We start from the raw sequence: 20,366 nt of genomic DNA, 5'->3' as shown, positions 1-20,366 counted from the left end.
AAACAACCAGTTTTCTTATCACAGATTCCCTATGTGTACTACGTACGTAAACCCTAGCGGAACGCAGAAGAACTGCAGGTGTACAGAAAACCAGGTGATTGACGTTTGAAATGCTCAGCAATGTCGTCATCATTAATTCATGATGTTGTGCCGTCGCCATGGCAACAAAGCCAATAACACCTTCCCAGATCTGGGAGATCAACTGATTGAATAAATGTCTGTAAGGGGAGAACCATTGTTGCAAAGGATAGGGAAGGGGACAAGTGTAAATATATTACATTGAACTCATGTTGTGTAAGTCTACATATGCACCTGTATACATGTACATACCGGAGCTGACCTTAGATCAAAAGGTAATAGTTACAGTTCCTAATTTTCAATCCAAAACTGGCCATGTGGATTTTGTGACTAAGTGCTAGAAATTTTGAATTTCATATTCCAATCACTTTTTCTAAAAGTAGCAGCACTCAAATTGTACGACAACGGTGCAATGTGTATATGGAGAATTGCATAAACACATGGCAATTCAATCAACCCCCCATATGCACATACACACACACACTGACACAAAATGCACATACATACAGACAGACATACATACACACTCACACATGCAGACACACACACATACACACTCATAGACATACATACATACATACACACACATGCACACAGATACAAACTGCACATACAGACATACAGACATGTACAAACACACACAGACACAAAATGCACATACAGACAGACATACATACATCCACACACACACACACATACATATATACACACACACACACACACGTCATAAAATATTGTCACTCCCTTGGATGCAGTAACATGACAATTATCTGCTGAAATAAATTGATCCACACCACGAGGGGCATCAGCATCTTTGCCTTCAGTTCTCTATTCATCGCTGTTGTCTACATGTAACTTATGTAACATTCAGCAATTTACAGGGTCGTGTTGTCAAGGCAACAACAAACAGATGAAAATGCTAATAAATACACAACATCTCCGTACACAAACGTCTCACGATAACGCTCAAGTCTGAGTCTAGCCTGATCTCTGTGCAGACTCCTGAAGGCTGGCTGGGGAATGTGATGATGTGATGGGTGATGTTTATAGCAGCAACGGTTTATGCAGGTGGAAATGGTTTGTGATAGACAGTAACAAACACAGCTTGGCCATGAGGGCAGTGACTGCTGTTCTCTTTGCAACAATTTCTTTGTCAGAATTAGCATATTTTAAGCAAACATATCCAAGACACGTTGATGAAGGTTAGACATCCAGGTAATAAGATACGCCAAAAATAATTACTCAAGCAACTGGATAAGATTTCAAAATCTTATCCAGTTGCTTGAGTAATTATTTTTGGCATATCCAAGACACAGCTATTCCATGTATGAAGCATGAATTCACCAAAGAGTGAAAATTGATAGGTTAATTCTGAACACCACAGATGAATGGGAAATGGTTGAGTGATTAGAAAGCCAAAAGCCTGTGAATGGAATGCACAACACTTGCTAAATATCGGCAACACAATAATGTTTTTACAGAGGACGATCTCTGACATTGCCAAAATCGATGCATGTGCAAATGTTACAAAATAGTCAGTGGTGTCTCAGCCAACCAACAAGAACCTAACAAGAGACCAGGTGATATCTACTAAATCTAACTGTGCTGGTTTCACATTGGTTTGTCTACAATATGCACCAGCCTATATAGAGTCTACATTGCACCAACATAAGAGAGTTTAACAATACATTTCCCTATACATAGTTTTACAACAGGTCTCTTTTTCAGGAACAAGCAATTCATTCATCAATATCTACATCTTGGGAATCAAATACACACACGCCCGCACACAGAAACCTACATCTCAAGGGCTGAACTGGCAATTTGCTACACACCAGCAGAACGAAGAGTACAGAGGGTTCCTAAAGTTTTTTAAAACTAATATCACATACTATTATTGTGTGCTTGGCTACAAAAAATGAGCTGTAGCAAAGCCATGCTAGCTATTGAAAAAGCACTATGCTTAATGTCTCAAGCATCGGTTTTCACTGAGAAAAAGTCAAGATTTTTAGCTACAAAAGTTGCGATAATATGCTACAGAATAGCTACAGGAAAGCTGCTTGGGTGGCTATCATGTTACCCACCCGTTACATACCTGGCAAGTTAACATGTCAGGTTATATACAGATATTCTGCAGCACAATAACTTACATGTGCATCACTTTGGTTCTCATGTTATGTAGCAAAACCTACAGATTGTTGCAATATTTTTCTGGTGGCAACAGCCTGGCTACATAAAAGACTTGTGTTCTAAAACAGCAGAGTTGATTATGGTTATAGGGTCGTTGTTTTTTGTCTTGAGTCACACGACAATAGTGACACAAATTCTGCATGTTTTTTCTGCTTTTCTGATAAAGTAGAGTCGACATTTTCTAACTAAATGAGAATTTTGCTTGCGCTGACTTAAGTTAGCCTTCCGACTTTATGTGGAATTCTTGCATATTCTTCAGGGCTTGAGTAACATTATAGTGGTACAAATTCATGGAGACTTTTCTCTTACTGGTTACTATGGCAACCAATGGACTGTGCTCATTGGCTAGACTTCAGGCTGGTAACCATGGCAACTTAAAGATGCCATTACGCCTATGTACAAATATGGTAACCATTAATGATTGGCTATCTTCAACCAAGTGAATGTGGAGACAAAATCAGACGACAGTAACCATAGAGACAGCAGCTTGTGTTGATTGGCTGACAAGCCTTGTTGCCATGGAAATAAGGCTGTTGCAGCTGATTGCACCATTGCCTAGCAACTGCACCAGATGATTTTATCTTGTTCAGTAGACTTACCAGTAGCTATAGCAACAGACACAGACTGTAGTTAGTGGTCACATTCATTGGTGGTAACCATAGAGACACAGACGGACCAAGCTGATTGGTCAATGTTATGCCCTTATAAGGCATGCAGTTGTTTTTGTTTATTCTAGAGTCATGAGGGAAAGTAGTGGGCTGTGGAGGTCTAGCAACACTGCTGTCAGTTGGCAATTTCAGCTCTGGATTCAATTTAAATTAATAGAGTCATCTTCTGCCTACTTTGCTACCAAACAGGCACACACTGTGGCTGCAAGGGCCAGCCCTGGGGCCTCAGCAATTCCTCTCCTCCTGGTTCTCTCCTTCTTTCCTTCCGATGGCGTCCGGGTTAGCGAGCGGGTCCAGGTCTGCGAACAGGTTGAACCACGCCGACATGTCTTTGCCGGCACCTTTTCCAGGTTTGCCTGTAAAACAGATGAAAGGGTTTTATGTAAGGAAAGACCATAAAGGGCTTGTAATGTGAGTGTGTCTGTATTACAGTGTGCATGTGTATGTGAGTTATTGTTTTTCGTAGAAACCTAAGATTCATTACTTACTAACTATTGTCCATAAAATGATTTCAACCAAAATTTTCATTCCACAAACATTTATACTTTGTTCTAGACAATGATTCAGGTCGCCTGATTGGTTGAAATTAGACCAATCACAAAGCACTATTGACTCACATCTTTGCTTTCAAAAGCTATTTCGAAACTGATTTTAGATTTACAATTAGTAGACATGACCTCATTGGTCAGATATCTACAAAAGTTGATCATTCCACCAATAGCAGTCCCTGTACCATCCCCACCTTTCTGCTCCTGAGGCTGCTGCTGGTTTGGCTGCTGTCCTGGCATGTTCTGCTGCTGTTGGCCACCAGGTGGCGCCGCTGCACCAGGCATGGCAGTAGGCATCAAGGGAGGCTGGCCGGGCACACCCTGCATCGGTGTGATGCCCTGGGGGCCACCGGGGCCTTGTGGTAGGCCTCCTGAGGAAGGAAGGATACAAAAATAAGACTATGGCAACTATTTATTATGAATCTATCTGATGAGGGGTTTAAATGGGGCTCTCTCAAGACCAATTTTAGGGCTCCCAATCTTGTCCAAACCATGGTTGGAAGTTAGTCATGAGTAAGGTCATCTGTGTGTATAGTTAGGAGTTGGTGGGTGAGGTTGCCTTCTAGTTTTAAAGGTGTGATAGGGCTTTAGGTTACAGTGTTACTGTAATATGGTGATTACTTTGCAAATTGAAGAACGGACCACCTTAGGTAATCCTCTAACATATATTAAGAGTATTATACATTTCCATGTACAATTCCAAGTGTACAAAGTACAAAGAAGCTATAACAAAGTTATCAAACCAGTGAAGCATGACTCCAAGTGGTACAAGGTAAGGTCTGTAGACTTGTCTTGTGTGACTCACCCAGGCTCATGGCAGCCTGCATCTCCAGCAGCTGGGAGGGGAGGAACTGCTGCATGCTGCCCTCCCCCTCCCCCGTCAGACCCCCGGGGATCTGCATGGGGGGAGGCTGGTTACCGTACACCGCCTGCCACGACTGCGCAAACTCATCTTCTCCTGCAAAATCAATCATTCAGCAGAAAAATTGTTTCAATTAACTTCACAATCCTGATTTTTAACACAAAAATGCGAAGACATCAAATTTCTGGCCATTCCTATGGCCGACCTCAGGTTGAGTGGCCCAGTGCTCAGGTCATGTGATCATTCATGGACACATACCTGCAGTAGTGGGTCAAATATTCCTGAATTTCTATGCATCATATTATAACATTATTGGACACCCATGAGCTTTCATACTATCACTCTCACTACTGTAACAACAAACACAGCTTTAAAAGTCCTTGCCAATCTTTCTTGCAAGAGGGCCTTTTACATGTAAATCCCAAGTCAGCTCATTCTAGGCATGTACTATATAGCAGAGTTTACTACTGGCCACAGCAGAACTTCAGACAACTATAGACGACACCATTCCTCTGCGGGGGTAGGGGGAGGGGACCATACCATACCTGTAGAGGGGGCATTCAGGATCTCGTTGAGCAAGGTCATGTCATCCTTATCAAGGTCAAGGTCGTTGTTGGCAGGTTCGTCAGACAGAAGGTCTTTCCCCGCACCTGTAGGTAGGAGTACACCAGAGTCTACAGTAAGCACCTTTGTACCAGCAGCACTGATAACTTCATTGCCAGAATTGCAATTTTTGTTGTTCCGCTCTCATTTTTTGCACACCATGATCGATTTTATAATATATTATGCCTCATTTTTGCCAACCAGCCACCACCACATCCCCACCACCAGTCCTTAACCCTGATATCAAACCATGCCATATCATTGGACAAAAGTTAGCAATGAGAACCACCAATGAGGGACGAGTTACCAACCCTCCTTGTCCTCTGATTGGTTAGTGTCTTGTGAGTATGTGAGGAGAACAGAGCTTTCATTTTCTGAAGGGTCTTCCATGTCTGGGGAGAGATATGGGGTTAGTGTTAGTGTAAACCTTAATGTTAACCTTAACACCTGGGATTGGTGCACAAAGCAGTAACTGCTTCACTGGTAGGTAAGTTACAGTGTACAGTCAAGTCAAGTAACTGCACATGTACATGTACCCGACTTGATGTACCACCACCATGAACCAAATTGAACATGATGTCCCATTTGTTTACTCCAGAAAATGATTAATCAGAAACCTGAACATGTTGAATGAAAAGTTTGGAAAAAAGAGATATTTATCTTGATTCCTTCAGATGACATACACTGTAGTCCATTGACATAAATCTAGATATCAGCTTAGTAAACTGTGTTCCTGTTCATGTATATGTAAGCAATATGTAAGTGACTGTAATGTGGAGGCACAAACCCAGCAGGCTGCCTGTGTCTGTGTGTGGTTCTGTCCAGCCGGGTGCGTGTGCTAGGTTAGTGCCAGGCCATGCTAGGTCAGAATCTAGCTGTGCTAGGTCCTGGTTTAGCAGTGCTAGATCTGACATCGCTGGGGTGAAATTTAGTCCCATTAAGTCATTAAGCGCACCTGGGCAAGAAAGGAGAGAGTGAAGTTATAGTCTACACCAAGATGTTTTGATGTTAGTGTGAAGTATTAAAAACAGAAAGAGAAGACTGCAAAGAATATAACACCAATAAATAAGACCTTATAGAAAGCACTGGAAAACAGCAAAGCTTTGTGTCCACTAGGAGGACAGGATGATCACTATTTGCATGTTGGTATTAAATAAAAAGCCAAAGATACCATTTCATGCTCAAACCTGTAGAAGGATTTAACATAAGAGCCATAACAACAAATACAAAACAGTCTAAAGTTATGTTTCAGCAAGAAATTACAAGAGCTTAGAAAACATATTAGGTCGAACTTAGTGGCATTTTCAGAACACGAACCTACTGCAAATGCCTTTAAGTTTGTGTGGTTTTTATTTCGCGCTAAGGTGAAACTGGAGCGTTTGCGCTACAGTATTGGACAGAAATATTCGCGGTGATTTCAAGTTCACTGTGAAAACCGCGAACATAAAACCACCTCAAACATTTCTGCATTTACAGTACCCCACAGGCTTTGTGTGCGGCAAAAAAACACCTACCCAGGTCTTGACGTTGTTTCTGGAGGTCGAGCCGCGAGTCGGCGAAGTTGGTGAACTCCTCGTCCTCCCCGACCGTCAGCTCGTCAATCATGTTCAGCAGGTCGTCGTCATCGTCCCCGTTTGCCGTGGTCTCCACGCCGTTGTCCGTCCCCCCCGCCGCGTCCGCTTTCCTGTCCTCCCCGAACGATATTAGTCTGTGGAGGAGTTTTAACACAGGATAATCTATCAATCAATCCACTTATAAATCAATCCACTAATCAATCAATCAATTAATCAATCATTTGTGGGCATCAATACAAGATTAGATTTTGCAACATTCCTTACCCTAACAGAGTAGTGCAGAGGAGAAACCATGTTAGTGTGAGAAACCAACAACACACTTTGAATCGTCTGAGGAGGGATTGCAACACAGGATAAGATTTTAATATGACATTCTCGAGTCTGATAATGCAGTAAAAAATGCTGAGGCACAGAACAAACAAACAAACCATGTTAGTTTGGCAAAACCAAAGCATAAACGTTATATAGGAATTCCAACTAGAGTGCATTTTCTGTAGCCTGGATGCCAGACTGTTTCCAAGGCCTACACAGGTGCTGTAAGAGAGAGTTTAATGCCAATGGTTATAAAAGTCAAGTGCAGTTGTACAGATCCCTGATCTTTCCCATCCTGTGATGTTAGTAGGCAGTGGTAGAAAAAAAAAGTAAAGAGGCTATCAATCAACAGCCACACAGAAACACCAACTTCTGCTTATCACAATGATATTGTTAGTAGAATTTGTGCATGTTCAAAGAAGCCACCATTTTCAATGTTAGAGCTTATCATAAGTAGGTTCAACAGTCATAACAAGGTCAGTGTTAGAACAACTTGAGAATTGTAATTCCAGCACCAATGTTGATGCTATGTTAAGGACAATTTTTTTCTACGTTCCAAGCCTGCAAAGCTAAAAGTTAAATTCAAAAAAACTTCCCATTTTCTGGAACATGTAAAAATCCACAAATATCTAACCAGCAAGATTAAGGGATGAGAGTGATAACCACAGCCCAAGCAGCCCAGCTTCAGCCTGCGATAGATAAGCTAAACACAAGCATCAAGAGAGAAGTCCAACGTTCAGCTTGGGTTAGTATTGAAATGTTGGGTTAGACATGTGCTCCTCCACCATCTCAGACCTTGTGGTTTCATCTATGTTGTCTTCTTGCTCTTCCTCCTCCTTTTTGCTGCTCTTTTCTTCCATTGTTCTGTCATCCTTACAGCGGCCACACTTGTCCTCTGTCTGACCCCTGTCTTCTAATTCATCGTCTTCAAGTTGCAGAAGATCAAGACTGCTAGGTGGAAATAATCAGTACATACCCACAAATCAAGAGCCATACCATTTAGAAGTTGAGGAGGGAACAGTAAGATACTTTTGGCACCGCTGGCGTCTCTCCCTTTTCCTTTCCTTTTTCACATCCCTTACATTACCAGTCATATCATCTTCTTAAACCTTTGCTGTAAACACCCCGGGTTTAAAACCTTTCTGTCTAGATTTTGAACACAAAGGCAATTGTCATTAGGTTCACAAATGCTAGATAGTTCAGCTTATATTTTCTCAGTACCTTGCTCCTTACATATGACTTCTAAATGACTCTTTCCTTTTCTTTCTCCCTTACTCATACTGCAAATCTCCTTAAATCACTATCCTACACCTCTCCCTCCCTGGCTCTTTCCTTCCCTCCATCCTCACCTGTTGGGCCCCTCCTCCGCTGCTTCTTCCCCCTTCTCCACCTCTCCCTCCTTCCTCTCTCCCACCCTATACCTCTCCCTCCCTGGCTCTTTCCTTCCCTCCATCCTCACCTGTTTGGCCCCTCCTCCGCTGCCTCCTCCCCCTTCTCCACATCTCCCTCCTTCCTCTCCCCTGTCGTCTGCTCTATCAGCTTCTGGACTGGACCTTCAAGTTGCTGCAAGGAAAAACAGTTCACATACAGTTAACTTTCTTCAAAGCCATGTCAATACACATCTACTTCTTAGTTGTACTATAAACCTCAGGACTTCTGCTTTGGTATATATGCAGGTTTCATGTAAATGGAAAACTCCTCTAGCTCTTTTTGATGAACTAAGGTACAACAGCAAACGGTACCTGCTTACAGCTGCCATCATCAGTTGTCTTAAAGTAACGAGGGCAACAACAGAGCTGAATTCAAACTGTCAACTTCTGAACCAGAGGCAGAGCTGCTGATTAATGAAGCACCCAGAACACTATTGTACCCTTGACTCACTCACTTACACTCACTATCCTGTTTATCATCAGATTCTGCTGTGTTCCCTGTCACGTGAGGGTTAGGTATGTTTTAGAAGTGCTTGCATTCACTTGTGGAGGCTTGATGGCAGCCCACAAAATGCCTAAAATTTGTCTTTTGTGTTGACACTTATCATATGGAGCTGTCATATGACAGTACAGTGAAGTAAATACAATGTTATATCAGTGACAACAAGCAGGGACACAAAGCCGTAAAAGTGCTACCCACCTTCAGCATGGTGAACTCGTAGTGCTGGTAGCCCTTGAAGCTTTCGTGCACAGCGCTGAGCGTCCTGGCGGTTTTCTCCCAGTAGTGCAGGAGCGTGTTCTGGTAGGTGGCGAGTGTGTGGGAGAACATGTTACAGCGGGAGGCCCCCAGCAGGTCTACCTTTTGGCACACGTCGTTCTTCAACTTCTCAAACTTCCCCCGGGTACTGCGCACCTGCGTCTGTACCTGGGGAGGGGAGAGGAGAGGGTTGTGTTAGTTGGAAGCTACATTTTGTGAACATTTTACCCTACTGGAAAGAGTTGCAGTCCTTAGGATAGGACATAAAGCTGTGGCCCATTGTACTTGTTGAAAGGTAAGGTAGGTAAAAAAGGTGAATCAGTCATCCTCAATTGAGGAGAAGCATAATGCTTTTTCAAGTAGCTAGTGGTAGTGCAATGCGGATTCACCACGGCTCATGTTTTTGGCCAAGCACACAGGAAGTTTCCCTGGTACAATGAACCTGTGAATATGGTACATACCATCTGTCTTCTCTGTCACAACAGTAGAAGAGTAGCTCTTCAGTGAGCTAAACTGGTTCAAGACCACTTTTTGTGGTGCAAGCGATCTCCTTGGTGCTGAAAGCCAGGTTACAATGAACCTGTTCATACTGTCTGTCTTCTCTGTTACAAGAAGATGAAGAATAGCTCTCCAGCGAGCTAAACTGATTCAAGATCATTTTAAAAAGGCATCTTTTGTAAAGCACTGAGCTCTCACAAGACAGTATGTTCACCCCTGTGCCTAAGCAATACTGCTAAAACTGTCTACGTACTATCCTAGGTAATTGCTTCATACAATGAGATGTAGAGAGGTCTCTGTAAATTTCCCACCTTTCTGAACTTCTCCAGTTGTTTGTAGGTGTCGGGGTCGAGCTGTTCAGACACGTCCTTCATCCAGAGCAGCGAGCCGCGGTACTCCGTCCGCGAGGTCTCCATCCGGTTTATCGTCATGAGGCAGTCGGAGATGGCGCGGTACCGGAACGTCTCCACCTCCTGGTACAGGCGCACCAGGGGCACCCTCAGGGCAAGCCTGGGGGGGGGGGGTGGGGGAGGGGGCAGACATGAGTTAACTCTACGTGTACAATATACCAGCTCAGGAAACAGGAAAACATCAGATCTACAAGAAGAGGTTGACTTTAAGAAGTTGAAGGCAAGGTTTGAGCATTACCTTTGCAAAAAGAGCATGATTTATATTTTTTCAGGAACAGATCATAGCTACATGTACTGTACATGGGATTCATAAGATAAAATCTGTGTGGCCTTTTCTACAAGAGTGCAGTCAATCTCTTCTGGCTGTAAATTTTAGCTCTCTGCCTTGCCGTGCGTGTATGTGTGTGTGCATTTATCTCTGCTTACTAGAGAAGCTCTCAGCCTTGCTTTGTGTGTTTGTGTGTGTGTGTGTGTTTATGTTGTGTGTATGTGTACATGTTCTTGTGTGCTGTATCCTTACCTCTGAGAAGCTCTCTGCCTTGCGTGTGTGTAAGAGAGAGTGTGTGTATCCGTACATGAGTGTGTGTATGAGTGCATGTACTATGTGCCTATGTGCATGTGTCCTTACCTCTGCTGACTAGAGAAGCTCTCAGCCTTGCCGACAGCGGCCATCATCTTGCCAGCGCGAGTCTTGTCTATCTGACTCTGGGACTTCAGGAACCGCCCCAGCTCATTCTCAGCCTGGGACAGGGCTGGGGGAGGGGACAGGGTTAGATCAGATCTGGGGCTGTTTGCAGCTATTCTGTTGTGCTATGTTATGCTATAAAAAGTAAAGTAAATACAAGTCTGCATATTAATATTCAAAAGCCAATGTTTTGAGAAAAAGAACACAGGTGTCAGTCTTAATAACTGTAAATGTTGATTGTACCATAAAGTTTGAAGTTTCTCATGCATTCAGATATCCATGCTTGGGCAAAGGATCCCATGTTCATATCTAACAGCATCATTCTACTGCATATACAGACTCAAAGGCCTTTCCACACATTCTTTTACAGGGATGTGAAGAAGAAAGAGTTGCCAATCTCTCCATCTACCAAAACATTTTCCCAAGTTTCAAAGCTTTCAAGTTGCAATTGGTACATAATGCAGATAACAGCTTGTATTGCAAGGGTCAGAATACAATAGAATCATAATGATACATACCACACAGGTTATCCTGGTATTTCTCAATGACTCTTAACAAGTCCATACATGACTTCTGGATAGAGCGGAATATCTGAAATACAACAGAACATTGCAATACATTAGTTACAGTCATGCAAAGGGAATAATGACAGTTTGTTTCAATGAATGAATATGTTGACTATTAGCCCCTCAAACAAAGGTGCCACAATATCTGGTACAAATAATGTAGACATGCATGTGCACTGAGGTTTGGTATATGCCTCTAGAAAACAAATTAAAGCACAATAAGTGCAAATAGACTTAATACTACAATCGGTCCTTTGTTTAGGACATACAATAGACCGATCCCAAAGCCACGCCCCCTGTTCGATTTCGAACACCTCCGTCAAAAACAGGGTTTGACGGACCAAACATATATGGCCGCCGCAGCAAGGTTGAAAATAATGCCACTGACTTCGGTTTAGCTTTTGTGGCACTGAAACCCTTTCAGAGCGGGCCAAATAAGAATGCTATGGCTTCTTTGTTGAAGGCTGTATCCACCGAGTAGAGTTGTTTAAGGAGGGGGTAGGTGTAGTTGCGGTGAGAGCGTAATGTTTTCGGTCAATGTTAAAGCGGTATGCGCCGCATAGCTTTCCCTTGTCGGTGGGCATCAGCGCCCAGTTTCTGTGAAGCAGGCGATGCACGTGTAAAACAGGGTTCATATATCTGTTACAGGGTTCCCACTGTATTGACTGCATGCATAACAGCTGCATGGTATGTAGTAACTAAGAATTAAAATGCATCCTTTTACTTCCCTGTTCACTTTCAATTTAACCAGTTTCACACACCAGTAACTGAAGATACAAAACTCTGCGCTAGCGGACTTTGTAGTAAGACAGCATGTGGTTCAAGCTTCCTCTCCTTGAGTGCCCGATCTATTTTCTTTTTAAATTCGATTTTGTTCTGAGCATGCAGTCAACCAATACAGTGGAAAACCTGTCCCAGATATACGTACCCTGCTTTACACGTGCCATTTCTGCCCCGCCAACGCTGTTTTTGACGGAGGTGGGCTAAATAGAACAGGGGGTTCTATCGGTCTTCTATTCGTTCGATATGGTGTTCGACAGGATCGGTCTATAGTAACATGTAGTTTATGTACGGTAGTTCTTTCAAGTAATATGTGATAAGCATACATGGTACTTATACGCATTGCAATTTGTTAAGCATTACTCTTTAAAACACACCCTTAATAGAAGTATGTAAGACTTCAGATCCTCACCTCTAGTTTAGAGTCGACGTCAGCATCTCCCGCCACAACAAACTCGTCTTCCTTCTTGCCGAACTTCTTGATGAGTTTCTGTTTGGTCTGCCAGTACTCCTTCTGGATCTTACTCACTCCTGACGTGTTCGACTCATCGCGCACGAACCGGTCGTAAGACTCCCCGTAGGACGGTCTGTAACTACAGACAATAGTACATAAATCCCTAACCCTAACCTTTAACGCTAACCTTTAACCCTAACCTTTAACCCTAACCCTTAACCCTAACCTTTAACCCTAACCTTTAACCCTAACCCTGCCAGGACTCCTTCTGGATCTTACTGACTCCGTAGGATGGTCTGTAACTATAAATTAATATGACAATGACAGTCATGATACTACAGCTGTCCGGAGCTATATTGTACAAAGTTACATAAACAATGAGAAACTAGTTTAAGAACTTTTCTCATTGCCACAAAACTAGTCACACAGGTCTCTATAGGAGAGTCAAAAGCAAAAAGGATCTTGACATCTTCTAATCTGGCACAAACTGCAATGGTCTTTTTACTTTTGACAGAGCTCCGGTTCATTAGTTGAATACAACCATCAAATAGAAAAATGATTGATGCAAAGTTTTTTCCATAGGCGGATATAATTTAGAATAGATAGAGGGGAAATCAAACATTACTTGCAGTCCAACATATTGGTTTATTGCAATCTAAAAAGGACACATTCATATGTAATACTACCAGTATGTTATATTCTTAGCTCAAAGACCACCAAAACCAGCCACATGCAAACATGAAAAAGGAAAATTAACCTTCCACACTTTAGTGTTTATTTAATAAACCAACTTCAGAAACAATGCCATCTCTGTTGATACACCAAACTGAGAAACAGTACCACCCCCTGCACTTATCCCCAGGTTATTATTTGTTCTCCAACGTCACACTTACAGAGGAAGCCTTCTCATAGTTCAGGTAAGATTTGTCCTTAATTGGGAGTGATTCACCTCGGCTGCCCTCCTCATTTAACGGCCGCTGGAATCAATGTTAGCGCGCCGAAGGTGACGCACAGACAGATTAAAACAGGATTGGTTTCATGCCTCGTGGATTTGGGGCGAGTTACAAGGGGAGTTTTGACTGCCCGCATGATTCTGTTTGGCAATAACTTTGGTGGTAAAATCTTTATCGTTATTTCTTTATTCAATGAAAGATTGATTTTGAGCAGAATTGCATCAGACTGAGAGTTTCAACTGAAAGAATTCTGATCTAATATTTGGTGGCCAACTTATAAGTTCTGGCAAGGGCAAATTTGCCTGCCCACATTATTTTGTTTGGTGATACGTTAAAACTACAAAGAATCGATTCTATGAAATATTGTACTTGGTATTTTTAACTACATTAGAATACAGAAAAAAAATTGAATGTAATTTTTGCTGCCCAACTGCTAGTATGAATTTCGCCGCTGGCTCAATGTCTGGGAGGACATTTGGGTGAATTCAATCTTCATAATGTAAAAACACCATCACCATAAATCATGGGAGGTGGTATTAGGGGTAGGTTTGAGCTCAAAGTGCCTTCTGTCCTGGTGTGCTATGTTTTACTGTGTTCAGTCACAGGGCACATTGGCAACCAAGTTATTCATAGCCTGCTTAGGTTTCAAGGGTCAAGTACGCACACCTACCACATCTCAAATCATTCATAGCAATAACAGTTAAACATATTTTAGTCTTTATAAATTCTATTATGCATCTGGACCCTAGGTCAAAATGTCACTTGATTTAGAATCCTGAATATTTGATTTGATTTCAAAAAGATTATTAGAAATACTGTACCTGAATAAAAATCCTGTTCAACTGCTATTTAATGTATACTCATACTTAATATGAAAAACATAAGCCCTGCCAATTGAAGACAAATCATGAAGAAAAACAAGCCAACAAACACAACTCACCTGTCCATATTGACAGCTATTTTTCAGCAGTGGAACAGCAAAGGGACAGCACAGGAGACAGCAACAGCACTCAACTTCCTCTTTTCCTCAGAAACTGCAGAACCCTTGGCAGCCCTCCACTCCTATAGTAAAAGACAAGAATACAAATAACTACTTAAGGTTCAAGGCAGATAGAGCTGGATTGGATGTCCATATACCTGATTCATTATCAGTGTAATCTTATCATTCTCCTCGATACTTTTGATGTCACCATAAGTACACCGCTTGAATGTATCTCACAGAAAGTTAAATCTAATATTAGTAGATGTTAAAACAAAAAAAAGCTCTCCTTTCTTCCTGCCTACTTCTTACATTCTTTTTGACTGATGAAATACTTGCAAAACATCTGAATACTGCCCATTTTTACTGTAAACGTAACCCAATGTATGCGCTGATCATAAAAATGCACATCATGACCAAACCTTATTCGAACCCACTCTCAGATAAACTACAGACTTGGGAATCTTAAGTCCTTACCAAGCTCTCCAATCTGGCAACCAATCATCCAAAATGTACCAAAAACTACCCTTTAGCCAACTGTTAGGCATGTAGAAAGTCTGAGAGACCATTTACCGCAGGAAAACTCCCCGTCTAATTTTACATCCCAGCCTTTTGGATTGCTAACAGACGACAACGTGAACATTTACAGTGATTATTTACCAACTGTGAGAACCTGAGACAGATTAGGGGAACCTTGATGGGACCATCAGGAGAATCTCCTGCAGTTTGACTCAGGAGGGACCATGAATATTTCTTCTCTCTCATGACTGTTATCTGTGGAAATCTGGGCTCCTATGTTCACAAGCCCATCAGGAGAGCGATTTGTATGAGGAGACCTACAGGAATGCTCTGGTGCTACATAAATGGTTTGTGAAGAGATTTAGCCCAGTTTCTGCTAACCTTAACTTCATGCAAATATGACGAGGATTAAACTGGAGCTAAATAAAATTGCTGGAGAACAGATTTAGTCACATTTTAGCTCCTCTAAACATTTCACAAGAAGGCTACAAATATGAAATAAGCTGTTTCTGCAAGAAATGTTACCTCCTTTAGCTTCTTGAAATATTTCTGACTGAAATTTCTAAAACATTTTTATCTGGCTATTGTAAAAAAACAAATTTGATATCACTATAACCAATAAGAAAATGATATTGCGTTTTCCAACTAAGTCCAATAATTCAGCACCAAGGACAAGGCAAGAACAGTACAAATTGTTTTACAGTTCCACTTGAAAGATGAGAGTGGGCTTAATTGTTATGTAAGACAGATAATTATAAGGTACATGGACAAGTCTTGAATACAAATCTCAAGAAGGCTGAGTCCCAAGCCTCCCTTAACGTCTTGTCCTTTGTGTGACCTCCACGGATGCAGGGAGACAGACAGATGTATCATATATCACGGATCCGCTCCAATGATTCTGCTGTTTGATACATTATATAGAACACTTATCATAAACACCTAATTCTAGTTGACATTTATACATATGTCTATGTCAGTCCACCCTTCAAGTTCATTGTCACATTATATTAATGAAGAATTCTAGATGAGGAGACAATTCCATCAATTTTGATTGCTTGTAAACAATAAACTTGCACAGCTTGAGTTCACATTTATTGCTAACCCTTCACATAAAAGTCTCACTCTGTTCATAATGAAGCAATAAAGAGAGTCTCCAGCTAGCAATTTTATAGCTTTGATGGCTTTTTGCAATTACAGCATGTAATGGTTCAAGTTCATAAATGGAACATAAGAAGACCAGCACACTGGAGTGTCTCAATTCAATTCTAAACTCATATAAATGAATATATACCATTTAACTCGATACATTTCAAACATACATTTTGCCAGAGTTTGAAGTAAATGTCTACTAGTTGTGAAAAAAATCTCAATAAGAAAAACGATGAAACAAAAAAGGGGGGTCACGTGATTGTTGTGCTCAGGGAAAGTAGGACCCACAGTACTTAATGTCTGTCACCTATGTTTACAGAAGTATCATCCAATAAGTCCCTACTAATTGTTCTTAGGCTGTTTTGTTCGTTTGTAAATTGTTCATCTGATTAGAAATAAATTCCAAAGATGCCAGACACGAGCTGACTGTCCTCAATCTTACACAATCCCTCCAGAGGCACTTAAAATCCTCAGTCAATATTGACTTTCTACTGCTGAAGTGGGGGGGAGAAACTTGTTTACACAGTCTGGGTGGGAACTGGGTTATTGATGATACCGTAGGTGTCACTATCCATATAGCTACATATTACATCATTTATCATATGTGCAAAGGAACATTTTCAGCATAAAGACACAGCTTATACCTAGGTTGCCTGAGGCCTTATCCTTATTTTGCCAGAAATACTGTGAGAGAAAAAAATCAATATCATTTGTCTGTAATGTAGTATGGTATTAGCATATATGAACATGTGTGCACATGTTATTTGCTGTGTGCTAAATATACAAGTGAGACGTTGGAAGTGTCACAATCAATGTCAATGTTGTCCACAAACTGTCCATGTCAAGTGAGAATCACAGGTGCCCTGCCATGCCTAAGAACTAGCAGTAGTGTAAACTTTGATAATAATACATAATTTATAATAATAGCACACAGTATGAATGAATGAATGAATGAAAAGTTTTGTTGTGCCCGTGTTGACACAGCCACTTCCTTTAAATGCACTAAAAGGTTCCAAGAAAAGCTCATGTTTAAGTGAACTTTGATTTTTGACTCAGCACCCAACACCCCCCACCCCCACTTTCGACCACTCCTATTCACACAGTCAACAAAAGCCATCGCCGGTGCATGACTGTTAACTCAGCCATGGGGTTTAACATCAACACTGCACAGTAATCCATGGCCTTGGGATTATGATACTCTACCATGTCTACTGGGACCTGCTTAAAATCTGTTTGGAACGGCTGGTGATTTTTGATTTATTGAAATATTCAAAACATCAACAGTCCTTGTGCACTGCACACTGGTGGATAACTTTACCAGCTGCCTTGTCGACCTCCATCTGAGCAAATGTCAGCTCTTTTGGACGTTTCTTGGTAGCTAGCCAGTAGTACTATCAAGTATCAAGGAAAATTCCTTCCTTTATCAAATTTCGCTTGCTATCGCAAATTTTCTTCCAGTATGGACGAAATGCAGAATTAGCGCCTGATGACAATAAAGCAAACAATTCAGGAACTTCTAGAACATAAGGAGAAAACAGTTAACCCTTCCCCATGTCTGACTTCTTGGTCCGTCTCTTGTCTATACTGCAATAATCACATGTATCCCATCCTTTCTTTCTTCAGGACAACTTCATCCACACACGCTCAGTTAATTCAAACACTGTGTTCCACACCAAACTTCAGGATAACGTGCTATGTAGAATTAATTATTCTTCACAAATAATTCACCAACAACACCTAATGTTGAATTAAAGCAGTCTGGCTACGATTAATGGTGAGTAAAAATAACTTGCTATGCCTACTCATTCAGCCATATTTCACTCTTAGCTTTTGAGAAGGCAATAAAAAAGCAATAGCAATCGAATAATACACTTCATGTCAAGCGTTACACTTCCAGTTTGACCCCTTTTGCCTTCTGAATAGCACTGTAGCTTGACTCACCTGATATGTTACATATTACTGACTGGCTTACTGTATCCTTCTTCATGTAAACAGCATATTCTGTTACATCCCATTATAGAGAAGATCACCTGATACTTGGGCTTTGTGTTCAGGCTTTACTTTACGATCTGTTGAACTGGTGTCCATGGATGTGGGGTTCATTTTCAGGTCCGCCATTTACTCCCTCTTCTTACGACTGCAAATGGTCATTCTCCTCAATAAAATGGGCTTTACGTGTCAGTCTAGCTATAAACACAGCGTACAGTTTTATCTGTGAATTGTTTGACTGTACAGTATCTAGGGCACCAGGGTATGGGGCCATACAGGTACGGGTGAGGTCACCTGGTAGCTTCTCACCTTTTCAACCAGATATGTCTCTGCTAGGTGGTCACTATAGACAGGGTTCATAATGCTTGTCTCAAATGGGAAAAATAATCTAAGGGACCCCCAAAAAGTCACAATGGCCAGGTGGTCATTATGTAGAGGTCAGGTCACTACTAAGTGAGCTACGTCAGCGATCTGGTATTTAAAGAGCTTAGATACATTTTACTGTTCTTCTTGTTATATTTTCTTCTTCTGAACTACACAACAGACGAAGTCCAGGTAAGATACACCTGTGTGTCTCACCTGTTCCAGGTGAGTGTTTCTCACCTGTCCGTACCTGACACGTCTGTACCTCACCGGGCGGTCACACTAGCAGATCCGGTTCGCGGCCAGACCACAATCCCGCATTCCGCTCAGGTTTTCGGCCGTGAAAAGCGATTTTACACGGGTTCTGTCCTACCTGCGGCCCTCAGACCGTCCCGAGACGCCCACATACCCCGTCCCCGGCTTTACGGCGCCGATTTGTCTCGTCAATCCGGACATAAAACGACTGGCGAACATGAAATTTTCAGCCAGCAAAACAAAGGCACACCCCCTGGCATATTGGCCTCTACAGAAGCGTTTCTCCAGCCAAGAAATTAGATCCCGACCATGTGTGTTCCTCACTGAATAATAAAACTTAGCACTGAAAACAGCGATCTAAAATTTAGAGGAAAAGGCAGACAGGTCGAGGAAGCGATAAAAATGGTTTTACCTTCAGCGAGAATTTTCCTTTCCATTCCCGTCCGCCATGATGGTTGCTGACGTCACAACTCTTGTTCCCATTAACAAGTGGTTGGTTGGCTCTCGTTCGCAAGGAAATCAACGCGCATTTCCTGACAAGATGACCAAAGATTAATGACAAACGTCGTATGATATCAATACATTTATTGTGGTGTGTTCTTTGACTGTATTGGTCGTTTTATGATAGGCAAATTGGATTCTTTATGATACGGAAAAGGACAACGACGAACCTGGGTGTGAGAGTACCTTCTAGATCACGTGATATTAACCTCTGCCCCAGGGTACCTAGCAACAAACAGGTGGTTGCGAATTGCTCCATTTTTCTTTCAAACTGACAAAAAAAAACGATTAAAGCATGACAATGAATCAGCTTTCATATTTTCCTTGTAAAATATAGCTTGTGAGATATTGTGACTATGCAGCAAGTAAAACGTTTTAAGTACAGAAATAGCAAATATCTGTAAGTTAATGGTCACCACTAGTAACTTATTGCTTGTTTAACTTGGAGGAACTATTTCTTTACTTGATCAAAAACGTTCAAAATCAGAGATCTAATCCAGACAATCAAATTCTGCAAATTTTCCATATCATGAGTGCTGCAGTACCAATAGCTACCGCAGACAAAGTTAGGTATGAGCGTCGCCTGGCGTTCCTCACAAATACTGCAGTAGGACGGCACAATGATGCTATTTCTGTATTTCATGTTGGGAAATGATCTCTAAAAACGTATCAATGTGTATCGAGTCCAACGTTCGAGTTTGTATCCTTGTCAATTTTCTGGGTAGTTTGTGTCACATCATTTCTGTTGAGTTTCGTTGCGCACCAACTAAACCAATCAAACGTTAGCGTTACATCCGGGAACTCAAGGTTACGTTTAGAAGAAACGGGAACGAACAGCTGGTGGTAGCTGGTGCCTTTTTTATATTCCTTAAATCAGAACAGTCTAAGAAACTACGAACGCCTTGGAAACGTTCCAATCCTAGTGTCAGAGTCTGAACGTTTCCCGGGGACCTTCCAATTCTTTAGCCAAAATCTTATAATTACTACTCATGAAATTTCCTCCTATGTGCAATGGTACTGATAACAGCTGCTTGGCTATTATATGAGATATAAATTTTACAAAAAATCATTTGATATAAATATCAAAGGAGAGTGTTTCAAACTTAAAATGTGTGCAACAGAACGCTGAAAAGTTCGTCAGAAAAAGACTAATTGAAACCTGGTTCATGGTCAAATCTGGGCCATTCTCGGTCAGTCACCTTCTCTTTCCGCATTTGGAACGCCAGTTTGTTACGGTGATATT

At 41.5% G+C, this 20,366-nt stretch overlaps 1 protein-coding gene across 6 annotated transcripts; it reads right to left on the bottom strand.

Annotated features, from left to right (window-relative positions):
• Nucleotides 1–883: 883 nt before the first annotated feature.
• LOC136421205 (islet cell autoantigen 1-like) lies at nt 884–19,165 on the bottom strand. 6 transcript variants are annotated; one of them, XM_066408390.1, is made up of 16 exons: nt 19,035–19,165; nt 14,309–14,430; nt 13,309–13,392; nt 12,374–12,554; nt 11,134–11,206; nt 10,559–10,682; nt 9,832–10,030; nt 8,966–9,190; nt 8,295–8,398; nt 7,631–7,786; nt 6,464–6,657; nt 5,737–5,904; nt 4,892–4,996; nt 4,290–4,442; nt 3,679–3,855; nt 884–3,292 (listed from the first exon to the last, which is right to left on the bottom strand). In XM_066408390.1, exons 3-16 carry the CDS (start codon nt 13,323–13,325, stop codon nt 3,162–3,164), a joined length of 2,007 nt encoding a protein of 668 aa, XP_066264487.1. In that variant the 5' UTR covers nt 13,326–13,392; nt 14,309–14,430; nt 19,035–19,165; the 3' UTR covers nt 884–3,161. The 6 variants fall into 6 exon arrangements, with proteins under 6 accessions (XP_066264487.1, XP_066264488.1, XP_066264485.1 ...); XM_066408391.1 differs by lacking the exon at nt 5,737–5,904 and adding an exon at nt 5,261–5,341; XM_066408388.1 differs by lacking the exon at nt 13,309–13,392 and adding an exon at nt 5,261–5,341.
• Between the last annotated feature and the right edge of the window lie 1,201 nt (nt 19,166–20,366).

Source organism: Branchiostoma lanceolatum, chromosome 15, assembly GCF_035083965.1.
Source record: "Branchiostoma lanceolatum isolate klBraLanc5 chromosome 15, klBraLanc5.hap2, whole genome shotgun sequence".
Lineage (NCBI taxonomy): Eukaryota > Metazoa > Chordata > Leptocardii > Amphioxiformes > Branchiostomatidae > Branchiostoma > Branchiostoma lanceolatum.
This window is presented reverse-complemented; position numbering and strand designations above follow the sequence as displayed.